Here is a 17,755-nt window from a genome sequence, read left to right as displayed (position 1 = left end):
AACAAATTGAAGCTCCTCAAGTCTGCATGCGACTTTTTTTTTTGTGCAGGTCAGCCAAGGAAGAGTCTTATCGGGTTACGGACGAACAAACGACTAGATCAAACCCACTGAACCAACCCCTCAGACCTAATCCACATAATCACAGGCCAAAACACCACAACAATGGCTCTCCTCGGTCTGTTCAAGTCGGAGGATGAGAAGCGCGCCGACGAGCTGCGCCAGGGCACCGCCGTCCCCAAGCGCGCCGAGCGCCAGCGCTGCTGGGACTCGCGCGACAAGTACTTTGCCTGCCTCGACAAGGCCGGCATCATTGATGCCCTTAAAGACGAAAAAGCCGCAGCCAAGGCGTGCAAGGCTGAGAGCAATGAGTTTGAGCAAAACTGCGCGGCGCAATGGGTAGGCTTTTTTTTTCTTCTCTTTCGCTGCATCCCTTGTCATCCTCCCTAACTCTCATCCTTCAGAGGAACACCTCGCTGACTTGGGACACCATTGATTGGTGGTACAGGTTACACATTTCAAAAAGTACAGACTCGCAAACTACCAAAAAGAGCAGAGGTTAAAGGCCCTCGAGGCGCAGGGGGCCGTCAAGATGGACTCTCAAGTCAACTTCAAGTAGACAAGGCTGGCGCCAGAACAGATGACGGATTGTACTACCAAAAAAAATTAGGAACAAAGTTGACGGGCACCAATATCCGTAATACACGGGGTAGGTGCAGAAAAGGATTGATAGACCCGTAAAAGCTGAACGAGGACGTCCTTGTAATATAGATGTGATATCCGCTGACCTGTAAATATAAACAAATGTAAGCCTACCTACTATCTAGGTACCTATATAAAGCCTTTTGAATATTCTACACTGTGCTCGTACTATGCTTGGTGATGGGCTGTGGTAGTTGTCTTTCACGTGAATATCTTACATGTTATTGGAACAAATTCTAGCTCTTGCTTTAGTCCATTATACAATTGTTAAATACTAGAATCCTATATTCGTAGTGGTTGTAGAACTTGGGAGCCAGGAGTCATTAGTTCGGATTCCCTGATTCTTCAATGATGTTACAAAGGAACAAATTCATCATCTGAATCAAGCTTACAAAGTGTCAATCATAAACGTTTCACCAGAAACCGCGGGTGAATAATCAACAATCTTAATTTTTAACTTCTACAGCTCCTGAAAGCCATTTTTCTGAAACAGCCCCTGAGCGAACTCTCGTCATCCAAAGGGGTCTATGAGGTATCGTCGTGCAAGAAAGAGAAGATATCTACAAAGAAATGCCGACTCCCGCCACCAACTCAACATGCGGCAATAGTTGGTTGTCCTTCTGCATCCGTCGTACCGCCAGCGAGATTGGAACGAAAACAGAGTATGATTCCGGACAAGTCCTTCCGTACTCTGACAAAGCTTCCCATCCAAGTCTGGTAATCTGAAGCCGATATAAAACATTAATACACCAGCCGCCTGAACATAAATTGTCGCTGCAAACAAGGAGATGCGTAACCAACAACAATAATGATGACAAAGGAAATGATGACAATCTCAAAGGAAAAAGGGATGTGGTTGGTTCATAATGCGATCCGACGACGCATTGGTGTTTTGAGAGGTGGAGAAACCAAAGCAAATAGGTAGGAATGACAAAGGAAATGAAGGATGGAAAGATAGTAACGGCTGATTTATGCTGCTCCATGCAATAGTGGTATCATGATCTTTCTGAGACAGGCAAGGAAAAATATAAAAAGAAAATTAATAGCAAACACCGAACACGATGCAGCAGCAGTGTGACTTCAAAACACCTGTTCCTTCTGCCTGCAGCTTCTCTTGCGCAGAACCCAGATGACATGCTTTTAGTCTTCGCAAAGGGCTCTGAAGCCGGCCTGAGGCTCACGCCCATCCCAGCATTAACAATCCAGCCATACGCTGTGCATCCTATGTCGGGAGCGGCGGGAGGGCTTTATCGAGACTCTCGCGGCTAATGGATCCCTTGGTGCTACGCGCGTCGGAATTGGACCGCACTCGCCCTGTCTTTATGATGTGGCCACCACCCCCAACCACGCCATACCCACTGTCTGCACTTTCAGGCTTCAGATGACTGCTTTTGGGTGGCGTCGGTGGAGGAAGGCCTTTTTGGTTGCCCTTCAACGCTGACAAGACTCCAAATCCATGCTTCCCACGATCCTTGGCTGGCGTAACGGGCCTGCGGTCGCTATGTGTCGACATATCCGAGCGGTTTGACACGCGACTTCTGCTCCTCCCACCCGTTGACGAAGCCTCTCCCGCTTCCTCCACCACAGGCAAGACAGCTGCAGGTTGTGCAGGATCCCTACGTTCCGATGCGGCCGAGGCGGAACCGTTCATCTTCGATCCAGGTGCTGTCGATCCGTTCCATTCCATTGATCCGTCAGTCGTTGTGCGCAAGATCTTATCGGGCACTTCCTGTTCACGCTCGGGGTGTTTGAATGCCTCCTGCTCCGCCCTGCGTACTACATCCTCAGCCTCAGGGGACTTCGCTCCAGGAACTGGGGGTGGTTGATGGGATGGGACCGGTGGGATCGAATTCGGTTTCGAACGGGAGTTGCTGTTCCAGCTTGAGACACGTTCCTTGCCCTTCTCCCTATCCTGTTGCGCCGCTGCTGCTTGAGCATCCGCCACAGCTGCCGCGGCTTGCATACGAGCGTCCCGCTCCTGCGTTTCCCTCTCTACCTCCTCGGGTGACATTGTTATGCCAGACATGAAGTTGATGAAGCGGTCTCCGTATTCTTCCGGCGGAACTGGCGAGATCTGGGTCCTATCATGCGACAAACCCTTCCAGAAGTGTTCAATCTTCTTGAGGAATCCATACTGTGTAACATATTGTTAGTGACGGGCTGAAGGAAACTCTGAAAATTAGGGAGAGCTTACGTGAGTGAGGCAGTCAATGACTCCCAGATAATAGATCTCTTCGCCAGGGCTGTTATCTTCGTGGGTGGCCTGGAATCCTCCATCATCCTTGTAGAATACCGAGTCTGATCTGACCCCTTGTTCCAATTCATTTGGCATAGTGCTGCTGCCTTCGCCCATTGGTATGGGCCTCTCGGATTTGATCATCTGCCTCAGCTCCCGTGCTTTTCGCTGGTTCTCCAGCTTTGATGGCGTCCGCAATAGTACTGACTTGGAAGGGTCAGGCTCATCTGAGCCAGCGCTGCCACCCGGGTTGAAGACTTGGAGAGTCTTGTGTCGTAGATTCTCCTCATTTCCTCGATTGAGGTCATGAATCCCAATGAGCAAAGAGTAATCCATGATCTTTAGCTTTTGGAGCAACTTGACATCCTTCCTCAGCTGTTCCAAAAATAGCTGCTTCTTTTGGATCCCAAGCTCCAAATGCTTCTTACGCCTGAGCCAGTTCAGATCCTTCAGAGTGGCACGGGGATTCTGTCCCAGGTTGTCTTCCTTGTAGTCCCTCCCAATCGTGGAGCCCTTTAGATCGAATGTTTGATGTATGTCCCGGTGCGGTGGGAAGAGGTTGTTCATGACCACGAAGTGAATCTTGCGACCATATGCAACTTTCACACGATGGAGGCCATAGAACTGAGACAGCAGTGTGTTTGGGTTTTCAGTCGCGTGTTCGTAGTAGTCCTTGAGAATCTTGCGAAGAAACTTGTGTTCCGAGTGGTGAATCGTTTTGATGATATACTTGTAGTCGCGGGAAAAGTAGAAAAAGCTGCCGCTCTTGCCGGGAGAACCGAGCTCGGACAAGATGTACTTGCCAGTCAAAGACATCAGATAGTCGGCGGGATCGAGACCGAAGATGGCACGGAGGCGACGGAAGACCCACGGAGCATAGTCCTTGAACTTGAAGTCGTATTTTGCTGATGGGACGAGCTCATTGCCGGCGCTGGTATATGTCAGTAAGAAAATATTGACACGAGTGTACGAGATTTAGCCTCTGCAATACTTACACGTCAAACGTGGACTTTTGCTTGGTCTGGAAGTCTTCGTCGGTCAGGGCCCTGTCCAGCTTTGCGTTCGTTCGCGAAACAGAGACGCGAATACCCGTAAGCATGTTGTAGGCTGCAACCCAATTGGCGTGTTTTTCGTCGACCTTGTTTCCAATCACAACCCGGTCGTCATCCTCTTCCAAACGCTTCCTCTTGCTCGCCCTCTTTTGACGATATGCCTCGGCCCACCTAAGAGCATCATCGTCTGGTATTATCTCGTCACGGGGCATGTCGGAGTGCAGTGACCTGGTATTCCTGCGAACCAAGCTCAAAGAAGCCCTACGCCCGCCAGTGGGCGTGTTGGTGGGCGAGAACCGTCCACTGGCATAAGCTGCATCCGCGCCATCCCGAGAACCCCTAGACGGACCAACTTTTGGTACTTCCAAGGTGTGACGGTGTTTCAGAGCAGCCCCTGGTGGTGCGAGGCCACCCGAGGAGGACGACGGTGTTCCTCCATTAGAGTTGTAATGAGGAGGTGATGAGAAGCGGTGAGGTACGCCGTTGCGTTCTGGAGTGGCGGGTGTGGGACTTGTAGGGTTAGAGAGGTTATTGGAAGGAGCACTGGCAGTAGAGGTATCTAGAGTGACGACATCGGCCCTGTGCATGGGCTTCATGTACATATCAACTGGTGTGGGTGGTATTGATTCGCCGTTTGTCGAGGCAATTGATGCTCTCAACAAATGACTGTCTCGATGGGCAGCCGAAACGTGCATTTTTTGATCATCGTGGTTCATGCCATTGCTGATCCGTTGCCGTGGGGGTTCTGGGGGTGTGTGAGACGGTGGGGGCATGTATTGCTGTTGTTGATTTGGAGTAGAGGAGACGGTTCGGTCGACCAAGGTCGTCGTGGTAACACCGTTTACCAATGGTTTTCGATAAAATGATTCGGTGGTCTCGACGTGAGAGAGCTTCTCGCCGGCGCCGGGCTTCCCATTCGACATCGCTGTGGCGGACGTCATGTCGGCGGGAATTGTGGTATTGCCCGCCGAATCGTCCCCATTCAGGCGTGTCGGGGGAGCGCAGGCCGACGACGAGTTTGATGTGTTGCTCGAGGTGCTGCTGTAGGCTTCGTCGAAACTATCGTTCGATGGATGTGAAGAGGGGGCCCGGTGCACAGGCTGGTTTCCATGGACCTTGTCGCTAGCGAAGCCAAAGTCGAAATGGACGACGCCGGCGGCGTTTGGTTTGAAGTCTGAGTGCAAGCTGTCGGGCTGCTGTTGGCTTTCGATAAACGACCTGGAGGGCATTTCGCGGTAGATGGGGTACAAAAATACTCGATATTCTTTTGAGCAATGCTGCGAGGACCGACGGCTAGGGGTGGCCGATTGTCCTAGACATGCTCAAATGATGGTGTCGGTGTCGATATCGGGTATTTGGTTGCAAGTTTGTTGGTCGGAAAGTCGTGGGAAAAAAGGAGTTCGATCGGAGAAAGTTGGCACGAGTGTGGGTGTGCCTCAGCTCCTGGGATCTTGGCCACGACAGGGTACCTCCTACCTAAACTGGGCTCTTAGGCTTCGGTCTTTTCGGGCACTCCACCATGCGCTGGCTGGCGGGCTCGCGCTGTTAAACAGGACCAGACGTCAATCAACAGGCGGTCGGGGCACAACCCAATTCTTTAGTTCTACACTGTAATCCGATCATTCGGGGGGCTCACGCACCAGCCGATGATGGAATTTGAGATTTGGGGGTAAATTGATTGACGGAATGATAACAAATCGAGCGAGCAGAATTTTTTTTGGGGGTTTGTTTGTTTGCTAGCCCAAGAAAGATGTACGCTGATCGGGCAGGTGCACAGCTGATAACGAACGCGCAAGATTTGAGTGAGGCTGGGCGAATCCCCAGCCGCCAGTCAATCAATGCAATCCACAATTACCTGTCGCTGTGGGCTGGCGACGGCTGGTGCATAAAAAAAGTAAGTACCAAAGTAGATCCCGTAGCTCTTCTTTTCGACAATGACGGCTATGGCCCATTTGGCGTCTGCAGCGGCAGCCATGACGCATTGTTGGCAGCCGACAACACCAGATTGGGAGACGCACTGCATGCCAGCCTACCGACTTTAACGCACCTTAGTCTATCCAGGTAGCACGATGGAGATGTCGTATCCAACTTGACTACCTAGGTCTCTCTAAATACCGTTGTCTTCAACCCATTAGGTACAACTACTACGTACCTAATTAAGACCTCTTTACTTCCAACCACACGGCAAATCCACCCTAACCCGCCGGATTTAGCGTCACAGGTACTCCGCCACAGACCACCGGGATTAAACCGCGAATCAATTTATGGATCATTGACTGGGGAATCCAGGATGTGTCCCCGACTTTGGCTCCTCACTCATTTCATTGTCTATATTGCAACGCGTAAGCCTTGGATGCCCTTTCACAAAGGGTGATCTTCCTTTAGAACCGCTGTAGAACAACCTTTTGATACATTTACTTATTTATGCATCAGTTACAGTCTGCAAATCTCCGAACGAAGACTTTTAAAATTTTCAATATGTACATCGTATCAATCTCATGAACCACCATCCTTACATATCGTTAAATATTTTTTTTTTTTTTTTTGGCAGCCTGTGACATGGTATCGACAAACGCTGGCTGTACAGTATTACCAGTTGCTTTCTACGGTATGCGGCCTTCGCGGCATTATCAACGCATATTACCGGCGATAACTCCAACGCGCCCTGAGCTCAGTCACATGCTTTCTTATGCGCCCAGTGCAAACCAAGTTTCAGTGGATCAAGGCGGCTTGAGCGAACAAGTTGCTGGAAAGGGAGAAGCATTTGGCAGATTCAGATGTGTCCCATTCATTCTTTTGGAACTAGCGTGCACAAAACATCAGTCGTAACCCTATCAGATTGCCAATTGTATCACTTCATGCAATAATCCGAACCCAAGTCCACGATAACCAATAACTCCGTGATGTCTGAGGATCGGATTGTGGTAAAATGGAAGAGATTGTACACAAACCGATGGGAAGTTTTGGTAACTTGCAGTCGTGTTAAATTTGATGAACTCTTATTGATGAACTCTTAATGGGCCAGATTGGAAAAGCTGCAGATGCACTTGAACCGTGAGTCTTGATCCAGGACCCTGAAATTGGGGCAAGGTCCTACTAGCTCCTGCATGGTCCGGTTCTGTGTCGCAGTTTCAATGGGACGTAAAAAAAAATTGACCGTCGTCACTCGTATGGCACGCTGCTGAAAGGACAATAAAGACAATGCCGAAAAAGCCATTCCATTTGCCATTAAATAACGCCGAAGGACAGTCCCAGAAACTTCCGTCACCATCCATGATTTTTTGCTGTCCCCCCATGAACCATTGCATTCGTCGCCCTTTCAGATACCCCGCTCGATTGCTCACAATCCGGGACCTGGTCGATCGATCATTGTTTGGAAAAAGGAACAAAGAGACTCGTGTGGAAGAATGCTGATTTAAACGTCGGCGATCTCACGCAGACGCCTGAGGGTCGACCTGGCGGCAGCGGCGGCGGGGGTCGAGACGACGTAGGCTCCTCCGCTGATGGTCTTCTTGCAGGCACCGCAGTTCCAGATGCCTACCGAGTGCCTCTTGACGGTGTTCTTGCCGCAGAAGGTGCTGTTGACAATTTGTCAGTCTTCGCTTCGCCATTTTCGTGGGCGTTGCCCCTCTCAAGTGCTGGCGACTTGTTGGCTCGTTTCGACATACCATGTGTACCTGGCGTGCTGGCTGATTTCCATACGCTTGACCTGCTTCCTCAGGGAGGCACCATATCTGTGCGGATGTTAGAGTCGACTCGATGCATTTTGGGAATAATTTTGCACGTGTGCGAAAATGGCGGGGACTGGAGTTCTTCGTACCTAGTACCGTACTTGCCGGTGATACCGACCTCTGCGATGAGTTAGTGACTGGAAAATTATGAATCTCAATATGCCACCTTCATTAGTAGCTACTTACTGGTTGTGCGCTTCGCCATTGTGATTGATTTGGGGGCAAGAGAATGTTCTTGTCAGTTTGCGAAGCGTACGGCGTTGTGGTCACGGTTTGTGGGTTTTAGCTTGACCACTGGTTAATTTTGTCAAGTCTGGTGGTTCTGGGTTTGGTCCACGTGACGAACTTTGTGGCTCGCTGCCGTCTTGGGACTTTAGCCCCACGCAGCCACTCCAAGCGGGGCAGCACAGCCAGGCAAAGAGGAGACCTTCAGAGTCACGTGGCTGTGCCTGCAAGTTAGCAGAGCTTTTTGCGATCTTGAATAGAGAGGCGCATGAGGGGTAGAAAGAGAAAAAAAAAAAAAAAAAAAAAAAAAAAAAAAAAAAGATAATAATAATAAAATCAATGAGGCAAGCTCAAGCTCACTCGCTCACTCGCAAAGATACTGGCGTGCAAAAGTCGGAAAATTTTGCCCGGTGAGGCGATAGTCGATGTCAAGCCATCGGCGCATTCAGCGTGATGGCCTCTTCATGGTTACCTTAGGGTGGAGCAGCGCAGTTCGATCTGATCTAGTCATGACATTTCGTCTTTTGCAGCGTCTTGGCAAGTCGGGGACAATTTATTCCTCATGCTCAAGAGCCTCCTCACATTGGATGAGCCTGATGATCAGGTAAACGCGGCAAATATACGTAATTACATCGATGCATAGGCTTCTTGGCAATGAAAAAACATTTTATGAAAGTGGTAGGTAACTGGACTTTTTGATTCAATACACTAATCACACATAAACCAGGAACCTCTGGTGAGCTAGTGAATAGCTCATGCCCCGGCGACCACAGCCAGGCCATCATATATAGTCTTCTTAACAGCATAGAATGTACCACCCATCCTCGCAGCCGGGCCACCACCAGTCCCTGGGACGCCAACACTTTCAATCTCGACTCTGCCAGCAGCAGTTTTACGAACGACGACCGTCCCGTCAATGAGGAGTGTACCCTCTCCTCGGAAATCCGCCGAGTGCCCCAGATTCTGCATCGTCCTGCGCAGATCAGCAAGCCTCAGCTCGCCAACATGTAGTACTTGAGCTGCCGAGCGCGAGGCCGACACCATGGCGACAGGCAGCACATCGAGCGTGGGCATGACGGCCACCTCTTCGTCTTCGGCAGTGGGTTCCTGGTCGTCGGCCCCTAAATCTTTGATCTTTTGTCTCTTGTTCGCACCGTCTTCATCTGCAATCAGCAACGGTATGCCGTTCTTTTGTGCTGCAGGCGTTGCAGTGAGCTGCGCGGTGACCGTGACAATGCCCAGCCCACGAACTTGCTGCCACTTGAGTCGTTTTACCAGTGGATCCGCAAGTTTGACTACCCATGCGTTGGTATCAACCGACGCATCGACAACCGCGCCAACTGGCGGGGTAAAGACCTCGATAGCATTCCTGCGACAATCGTCGGCTACGGCCTCCGTTTCGTCGGCAGAACCCGACACCAGAATGAGTTTCCTCGGCTGGATCAAAGGAATCAACATTGCAAGACTCCTGCGATCGTGAAGGCCTGAGAAGTCAATCAGAGCCAAGCGCAGGTTGACCGAGACGGTTGTTGACATGTGTACGAGCTTGGCCGGACCTGTAACCACTTCCTCTTCGATATCCTCAACCAGGTCAAGCTCATCTGGAGCAGGCCCTGATGTTGCTTGCGCAGCGTCTGTGTCATCAGCTTGTCCCCGCTGTCCACGCCTATTCAAGCCATTCGCAGCGTTTCTGGATCCTGCGTCGTCCCATTTTCGCTTCTGACCAAATCCGTCCTGGGCGTCACTATGCAGCTGTTGCGTGTCCGGTCTCTCGTTCTCCTCCCGCTCTTCAGCGCGCAAGTAATCCTCCGGCCGAATGAGTTCGCCAAACTCGTCGTTTCTCCTTCTTCGAACAGCAAGTGGGAACATTCTCTCGCGTCCCTTCTTGCCTTTGACCGGAAAGTCGTAGACGCCTGGCTTCTTCAGCAATATCATGACCCCGAGATCTTCATCCTGAAGAACAACCTTCTTCCTGCTAGCCTGAGTTGTAGATGCATTCAGTGCTTTGCCCTGCTGCTCGTTCTCCGAGTCATCAGAGTCGCTTGATGACTCGGACGAGACATCGTCGGCGACATCCGCAGACGCCTCCAAAGCCGACGCGCCACCGCCCTGTACGGTGGCATTGAGCTGCCGTTGAGTTGCCAGCCATTGCTGGTATATCGAGAGTTCGCTGTCTGCCAGCGGGACCTTCTTTGACGCCCTGATTTGTAGCTCCCTGCCGCCGGCAAATACTTGCTCAGCGGAGCCAGCCCCACTAGACTGCTCATCGGCTACTCCATCTCTGCGTTCCTTCCACCAGCTCCACAATTGTCGTGATATTGACGGGTTATCCCTCGAGCTTTCGGCAGGTTTCTCAGGCAGAATAACCATATTCCTCGAGTCGTTTGCAATGGCCGCAATGATGTCCTTGGAGAAACCCCACTCGAGACTTGTGTCGGTAGCCAATATGACCTTTCCTCTGAGCTCATCAGTAGAGGGCTCTAGCAACTTGAGAACCTGCGCTTTGCGATCCAACAACCTCAAATACTTGAAATCGAATGGTCCTCCGTCTTTTCCCTTTGTATCTGCATTACCGCCTGCGCCGTTTGTTCTCCGGAACCCTTGGTCTGCTCCAGCCTCAAACTCCTGCACGATACTGTTGTCCATCCATTCGAACATACTCTTCGCCAGCTTGATGGTACTGTGAACACTACGGCCGGCCAGGTACAGCTTTGCAGTGCTGAGGCCGCCACCTTCAGTGCTAGATTCTGAGCGCCAAGCGTGCTCGAGTAGATATGCCAGTTCCAACACCCGTGCGCTCGAGTCGACGGGGATCAAAACTGTGCCACCTCCGGAGACAGCCATCCTCATGGTGTCCAGAAGTTGTTTGTCTCGTGCAGCTCTCGTCAAGCCACCCTCTGCCGTCCGTGTACTGCACACAAGTGCTGTTGGTTTCCTGAGCTGCTCAATGACCTCCGCGCCACCTCCTCCGTGCCCACCACCCATCCAGGCCGCGCCGGCGTAGACATTGTCTCTGGCCAAATTCCAATCGACCGCGTACACTATCGACTCCATGCCATGCTGTATGTGCCATATTGTGCCTCCGAGTGAGTGTCCGGCATTGTAGGCAGTAATAGTCAAGCCGTTGAGCGGTGGCGAAAATGGTGAAGCGAGAGGCTGGTGAGGTTGCGAATACTTCAAAGGCTGGATGAGTGAGAAGTATTTGGCGATTTCGTCGGGAGTTGGTGCCTGGAGGAGAAAGCCGTGTCCAGTTGTCTGTGTTTGTGAGAAGGAATATGAGGCCTCGGCCAATGCGCTATCTGGTATGGAAGTAGCTGCCGCCGGCGTTGACGAATACAAGTCTTGGATAAGCGTGCGGCCGAGGTCGATGACGGGCTGCGTTGCGTATATTGGAATTCGTGCAAAGAGTGGGAAGTTCTTGCAGCAATGTACCAATGCGGAAAGATGAGGTACGGTCGCATGTGTGAGAAGTATCAATGATAATGTAGGAACTTGTCTAGGTAGCCATAGTCAGCATCAACGCTGTCGCATGTAAACGGAGTGCTGTTGTCATCTGCAGAAACCATACTTTTCGACCTCCTTGAGCTTCTCGACATCAAATGTCTCATCCCATCCAATGTCTATGAGAACCTTTACACCACCATCTAGCTCCAACAATGATTGGGACGCTGTCGCTTCGGACAGCGCGCCCTGGAGAGGGCTGAAAGTAAACATTATCGTGGACTTGGGTCGGAGGAAGCTAGTCTAGTGAAGACTCGGCATCTTCTTTCGATTTCGAAAGTTTTATGTCTGCATCAGTATCACCATGCGCGTTCGATGAGATAGCGGGGTCGGTATGCACGTAAGAATTCCAGGTCGAACTGTTGGGTTGGTAGTGTTGGGATAAGTTAGATCACCTCCGGTCTTGAGATTGATTGCCGGCGCAGCGTTGATTGCGCTTGAGTATCGCTGCAGCAAGGAATGCACATGTCGCGTCAAGCTCGCTCCACACGTGCTGGCCCAAATAGTGCGACAACTCACTGCTGCAGGTCCCAGCATTGACGTTCGTCAGGTCCCCACCTCGAGTCCCACAAAACACAATTGAAGCGTGCGTCTAAAGCGTCGGCGACGGAAGAATCCTTCGGAAGTCATTCCACCTTGGACTTTTGGTGGGGTTCCATCGCTATAAGGCAAGTACAGGTACCTCGTGCAGGTACCGAGGTACCTAGTAAGGCACTCGAGAGCAAGAACCCTTGACCCTGGCATGAGCCTGAAGCTTGACAGCCTAAACCAGGTGGGACGGGATTATTATTAGCAAGCCAGTAAAGACCACCTTTTGGGGAAAAGGCCAGCAAACCATACCGCCGCCCAAGGCTTGGGAAGTCAAATCTAGAAGTTTGGCCTTTGCGACACATTTCAGCCTGCGCTTGGCTGCAAGTCTTTATACATACAATTTCTCGATGACTATGGCATTAGTCTTTGGTGCATGATCGCTCTCTCCTTTTCCAGCTAATGTCTTGTTTATTACACACGCTTCCCCAGTATTGCAGGTGCCTAAGGTGACCCAACATACCAGCTTGCCTCGACTTGGAGGGGCAGACACCCCCAACGAACTTTCTTTCCCGAGCAACCAACCCGACCGCGGCCGCAACTTGCAGATGCAGTGAGCTCCATGGCCGACTACTCCATGTATCATGCCCTCGGGCAGGGCGAGCAGCTGGACCCTAACGACCCTAATCGCACCAGCCAGCCTGCACCTCCCCAGTTCCAGCCACCCGCAGCACAATTTCCAGCTCAACAGAGTCCAGCCTACGGATCTCCGGTTTCTGCAACCGCTCCGCCCGGCCAACAGCAGTACTATGGCGGCGCAGGCCCCCAACCATCGGCACCCGGCTATGGCGCGCCTATGCAAGCACAGCAGGCTCCCGGGGCGCAGGGCTACTTCCAGGGTCAGACTTCTCCGGGTCAGGACGCCGACCTGGCAGCACAGATGGGGGGCATGAACCTAGGTCATGAGGCTGCTTCAGCGCATGGGAAGAAGAAGAAGAAGGACAGGCACGCCTATCATACTGTTGAAGCTACCGGCTCGTCACAGGCTTTCAATGGCATTCCGCCTGTCGGGACGCCGGCGACAGCTTTCTTGAATTCCGACCCTTCGGGAACCAGTGGCTTTGTTGGCCAAGTAGACCCGCAGGCCAACCAATTCCCAAGGCAGGCCGGTGTACAATTTCCTTCTCAGAGTGGCACGCCGTTTCCTGCGCCTTCGTCGCAGTTCGCCCCAGTACCAGGCGGCCCTGCGTCGCCGTCAGCCTTCGCACCAAGCGGCAGTTCCTCCCAAGTCTCACCTGATGAGATCCCTAGTGTCCCAGTCTCGCGTGACTCTGTCCAGCAATACTTCTTCAGCAATGTCTATCCCACTTTCGAACGACATGTGCCTCCACCTGCCGCCATTTCCTTCGTTGCCTACGACCAGGGCAACTCATCTCCTAAATTTGCTCGTCTGACCATGAACAATATCCCCTCGAGCACAGAAGGCCTGCAAAGTACTGGCTTGCCCCTGGGTCTCATATTGCAACCTCTAGCCCGGTTACAGGAGGGAGAGTCTCCGATCCCGGTTCTGGATTTTGGTGATTCTGGACCTCCAAGATGTCGCAGATGTCGGGCCTACATCAACCCCTTTATGATGTTCAGAGCCGGTGGTAACAAATTCGTCTGCAACCTTTGCACTTACCCTAACGATACCCCATCCGAATATTTCTGTTCGACCTCGCCACAAGGTGTACGTGCCGACCGAGATCAACGGCCGGAGCTCTGCCGGGGTACAGTCGAATTTGTTGTGCCCAAGGAATACTGGACAAAAGAGCCTGTCGGCATGCGCTGGCTGTTTGTAATTGATGTTACGCAAGAATCTTACAACAAGGGCTTTCTTGAGTCCTTCTGTGATGGTGTCCTGAGGGCACTGTATGGGGGTGATGGCGGTGAGGACGAAAAGGATGAAAATGGCGAGCCCAAGGTGAAAAGGAGTATACCGCCCAACGCCAGGGTCGGATTTGTCACGTTTGACAAGGACGTACACTTCTACAATGTCAGCGTATGTTGTCTTGTTGTCTGCATCTGGCGGTTCGCCACTTTTGCTCTGCCGTTTTGCTGAAGATGCTAATTGACGTTGGGTTTGCAGGCATCCTTAGAACAAGCCCAGATGATGATCATGACCGACATCGAGGATCCATTCGTTCCGCTGAGCGAGGGGCTCTTTGTTGATCCTTATGAGTCAAAGTAAGTGGTCATGATCCCAGGTTTTTCGTTAAATCTATATAGGCTAACGATCTGCAGGGCTGTCATCACTTCGCTTTTGAACAAACTGCCGACTATGTTCTCCAATATCAAAAACCCAGAACCGGCGCTACTCTCCACTCTCAACTCAGCAGTATCAGCACTAGAGAAGACTGGAGGCAAGGTCGTTTGTTCACTCTCAGCGCTCCCAACCTGGGGCCCAGGACGCCTCTTCATGAGGGATGATGGCAAGCACCCGGGTGGCGAGATTGACAAGAAACTTTTCACGACGGAGCACCCTGCCTGGAAGAAGCTAGCGGAGAAAATGGTGTCCAGTGGGATTGGTGTCGACTTTTTTATGGCTGCGCCTTCCGGTGGCTACCTAGACATTGCAACTGTCGGTAAGTGTGACCTTGTTTGCTTGCGCAAGTTTTTTTTTTTTTTTTTAAGTTTTTTTTTTTTTTTTTTTTGCTTGGCTTGTACTAACGCACGAACGCAGGCCATGTATCATCTACCACTGGTGGCGAGACTTACTATTACCCTAACTTCATCGCGCCTAGAGACAACACCAAATTGTCGCTTGAGATCAAGCATTCTGTGGAACGGGAGACAGGTTACCAAGCCTTGATGAAAGTTCGATGCTCTAATGGTCTTCAGGTTTCTGCTTACCACGGAAACTTTATTCAACACACTTTCAACGCCGACCTTGAGATTGGAGTCATCGACCAGGACAAGGCTATCGGTGTCAGCTTCAGCTACGATGGCAAGCTAGACTCAAAGCTGGATGCTCACTTCCAAGCGGCCTTGCTGTATACCACAGGAAATGGTGAGAGGCGCGTACGGTGCTGCAATATCATTGCCAGCGTGAACGAAAACCCACGCGAGAGCATGAAGTTTGTGGACCAGGACGCGGTTTATTCCATCCTTGCCAAGGAGGCTGCAACAAAGCTTGCAACCACATCTGCATCTCTGAAAGACATTCGTCTCAGCCTTACGGAGAAGACGATCGACTCAATGGCTGGCTACCGGAAGAACCATACAGCTCAGTCGCATCCGCCGGGTCAGCTCGTTATGCCTGAGCGACTTAAGGAGTTCTGCATTTACATGCTTGCGCTCATCAAGTGCAGGGCATTCAAGGGTGGTAGCGAGACATCAGACAGGAGAGTACACGAGATGCGCATGATACGTTCCATGAGTACCCTCGAGCTCAGCTTATATCTGTACCCACGCATGATTCCCATTCACAACCTTCAACCTGAGGAGGGCTTCCCGGATCCGCAAACTGGTCATCTCCGCATGCCACCCGCCATACGGGCCTCCTTCAGCCGCGTAGAGACTGGCGGTGTCTATTTGGTCGATAATGGGCAACAATGTTTGATGTGGTTTCATGCGCAAACGTCGCCTAACCTCATCGCCGATCTCTTTGGAGAAGACAAGACGGAACTCAAGGCACTGGACGCGTACACCTCAACGCTGCCAGTCTTGGAAACACATCTGAACGCGCAAGTCCGCAACATAGTAGAGTTTCTGCGCACGCTCCGAGGTTCCAAGGGACTCACGATCCAGCTGGCACGACAGGGTATCGACGGGGCTGAATACGAGTTTGCACGCATGCTGGTTGAAGATCGAAACAATGAGGCACAAAGCTATGTGGACTGGCTGGTGCACATACATAAGGGCGTCCAACTTGAGGTCAGTATACAACCGCCCACACGATCCCACACAATATGGAACAGTTTTGCTGACAGAAAATTAAATACAGCTGACTGGGCAGAGAAAGAAGGAAAACCACAGTGAACCATCAACACTGTCAAACTTTGCCGGGTTGCGACCTGCGTACTGGTAGGGCAGGGATGCAGTGTCGCCAACGCATCTCGGTTTCACATGATATGACAAAATAAGTTTAGAATCAAGATGAATTATTCTACGGCCTACGAGAGATTTTTCTGACGCCGATGCAGCCATGTTGATCCCTTATTGCTGTTTGGCTGTGCATTATGGATTTGTCTTTTTTTTTCTCTCTTCATTGCCGCGCCGAGCTGTTGAAACTTGGCCCTATCTAGTCTGCTTGCGGCAGCCAAGGATAAGAAAACCAGGGGTTGCATTTTCAATTATTTGGTGATTGATAAAAAAGCAGAGCATTTGGTTTCCATGACAGTTGTTTTCAACGACTTCAAGAGGATGGTTTTTTGAGCAACTGCGATCTAGTGAAGTCGTTTCTTGATTCGTATTTTACTACTCTGGAAACCTATTATCACCATTACACTAGTTGGCAGTTAGTGTTCACGTCTAGTGGTTGCTCTATGATGTGTATCAGTTCCGTCGACACCCAAGGTGTACCGGTAATTCGATTTCTCCGCTTTTGCACATCAAAACGCAGCCCCCCCCCAAAAAAAAAGGTACAGTCCAGATCTCATCGCCTGAACCCCTTCGATCGGATCTTTTTAATCTCGCAAAACTTTCCTCATCGGAGAATCCCGCTCCGAACCGGGAGTTTTCAAGTCACATCAATGCGATGAGGGCGCATAATCTGCCTAACATGTTGTTTTGTGATCTATCTCGGTGGGACCCGCAGGAGATATACCGGGGAATTTACAGACGAAAAAAAATATATGACCGGCGAATCTAATGTCAAGGTCATATTTGCTGTTCCTTGTTCCAGCGTCAACCCCATTCACTCTCTCCCTGTCATGCCTCGCCCATACCAGTATACCTTTAGTGATGATCATCTAGATATCAAACAAAACTGCAAACAGCCACTTTGTGCATAAAACAACGGATACACGTTCGCATCCAGCTTTTGTCATGTGAGGGCGCCTCTGACGCCAAGGCTTTTTGTTTTATTTCCGCAAGGAAATAAAAAAGGAACAAAAAAAAAAAAATACCAAAAAAATAGTTGCTCTGATGACGCCAAGATATAAAAGCAACTGGCGGATAGCTTGCTGCCGAAGAGATTCATTGCTCAGGGTTGCTCTCTTTTTTTCTTCTTCTTTATCTTTGTTTCATAAATCAATACACTGTTGCTTTCGACTGTATTTCTCTGCAGAGACAACTACGGTAATAATTTCACCGGAGCACATCCTCATTTTTTCACCACATTCGTGATTCTACCATGCCGCAGATGTACCTGGGAATTACTCTCTCGATAAAAAAGTTATGGTTTCTTTTCCTTTGCGTCTGTTGGCTACAGACCACCCAAGCAGCCTTTTGAGACGGCGCTTCGGCTGCAAATTTGCTTCTTCGATTCTTCTTTTCTTCTGCTTGCCTGCTCAGTAAAAGAAAACACAACCAAGGCTCAATTAAAAAATTGATTACTCCACAACCAGGTTAATCTGATCAGTTCCATGGTAGGATTGGGGGTTTCATTCCCCTTCTTCTTCGGCCCCCCCTCAAAAGAAAGAGAAAAAAAAAAAACAACATCGGAAACCACCATGCCCGAAGCAGGTGTAGCTTGCGTGATTGCAGAAAGTACTCTCGAAACTCCACACCGCCAGTTTTGGGTACTACGCTCGGTGTTACTAGATATATATGTGCGCGTGTGTGTATTGTGTTTTGTGTGG

At 50.7% G+C, this 17,755-nt stretch overlaps 5 protein-coding genes across 5 annotated transcripts; 2 read left to right on the top strand and 3 right to left on the bottom strand.

Annotated features, from left to right (window-relative positions):
• The first annotated feature begins 39 nt into the window (after positions 1–39).
• On the top strand, positions 40–839 carry PgNI_01008 (uncharacterized protein). The gene is made up of 2 exons (XM_031121085.1): positions 40–396; positions 506–839. The coding sequence occupies exons 1-2, from the start codon at positions 163–165 to the stop codon at positions 614–616; spliced, it is 345 nt and encodes a 114-aa protein (XP_030986543.1). The 5' UTR covers positions 40–162; the 3' UTR covers positions 617–839.
• A 290-nt stretch (positions 840–1,129) lies between these two features.
• PgNI_01007 (uncharacterized protein) lies at positions 1,130–5,704 on the bottom strand. The gene is made up of 3 exons (XM_031121084.1): positions 3,931–5,704; positions 2,894–3,866; positions 1,130–2,833 (listed from the first exon to the last, which is right to left on the bottom strand). Exons 1-3 carry the CDS (start codon positions 5,214–5,216, stop codon positions 1,922–1,924), a joined length of 3,171 nt encoding a protein of 1,056 aa, XP_030987782.1. The 5' UTR covers positions 5,217–5,704; the 3' UTR covers positions 1,130–1,921.
• A 114-nt stretch (positions 5,705–5,818) lies between these two features.
• On the bottom strand, positions 5,819–6,010 carry PgNI_01006 (uncharacterized protein; the record flags this gene model as incomplete). The annotated part of the gene is made up of 1 exon (XM_031121083.1): positions 5,819–6,010. The coding sequence occupies one exon, from the start codon at positions 6,008–6,010 to the stop codon at positions 5,819–5,821; it is 192 nt and encodes a 63-aa protein (XP_030986541.1).
• Positions 6,011–8,096: 2,086 nt separating this feature from the next.
• PgNI_01005 (uncharacterized protein) lies at positions 8,097–11,909 on the bottom strand. The gene is made up of 3 exons (XM_031121082.1): positions 11,512–11,909; positions 8,304–11,439; positions 8,097–8,161 (listed from the first exon to the last, which is right to left on the bottom strand). The coding sequence occupies exons 1-2, from the start codon at positions 11,655–11,657 to the stop codon at positions 8,697–8,699; spliced, it is 2,889 nt and encodes a 962-aa protein (XP_030987507.1). The 5' UTR covers positions 11,658–11,909; the 3' UTR covers positions 8,097–8,161; positions 8,304–8,696.
• A 371-nt stretch (positions 11,910–12,280) lies between these two features.
• PgNI_01004 (uncharacterized protein) lies at positions 12,281–16,482 on the top strand. Its single transcript, XM_031121081.1, has 5 exons — positions 12,281–14,013; positions 14,101–14,198; positions 14,256–14,596; positions 14,695–15,887; positions 15,958–16,482. The coding sequence occupies exons 1-5, from the start codon at positions 12,595–12,597 to the stop codon at positions 16,039–16,041; spliced, it is 3,135 nt and encodes a 1,044-aa protein (XP_030986539.1). The 5' UTR covers positions 12,281–12,594; the 3' UTR covers positions 16,042–16,482.
• The last annotated feature ends 1,273 nt before the right edge of the window (positions 16,483–17,755 follow it).

This window comes from Pyricularia grisea (genome assembly GCF_004355905.1).
Source record: "Pyricularia grisea strain NI907 chromosome Unknown Pyricularia_grisea_NI907_Scaffold_1, whole genome shotgun sequence".
Classification (NCBI taxonomy): domain Eukaryota; kingdom Fungi; phylum Ascomycota; class Sordariomycetes; order Magnaporthales; family Pyriculariaceae; genus Pyricularia; species Pyricularia grisea.
The sequence above is the reverse complement of the archived record's forward strand: the minus strand, read 5'-3'. Positions and strand labels throughout refer to the sequence as shown.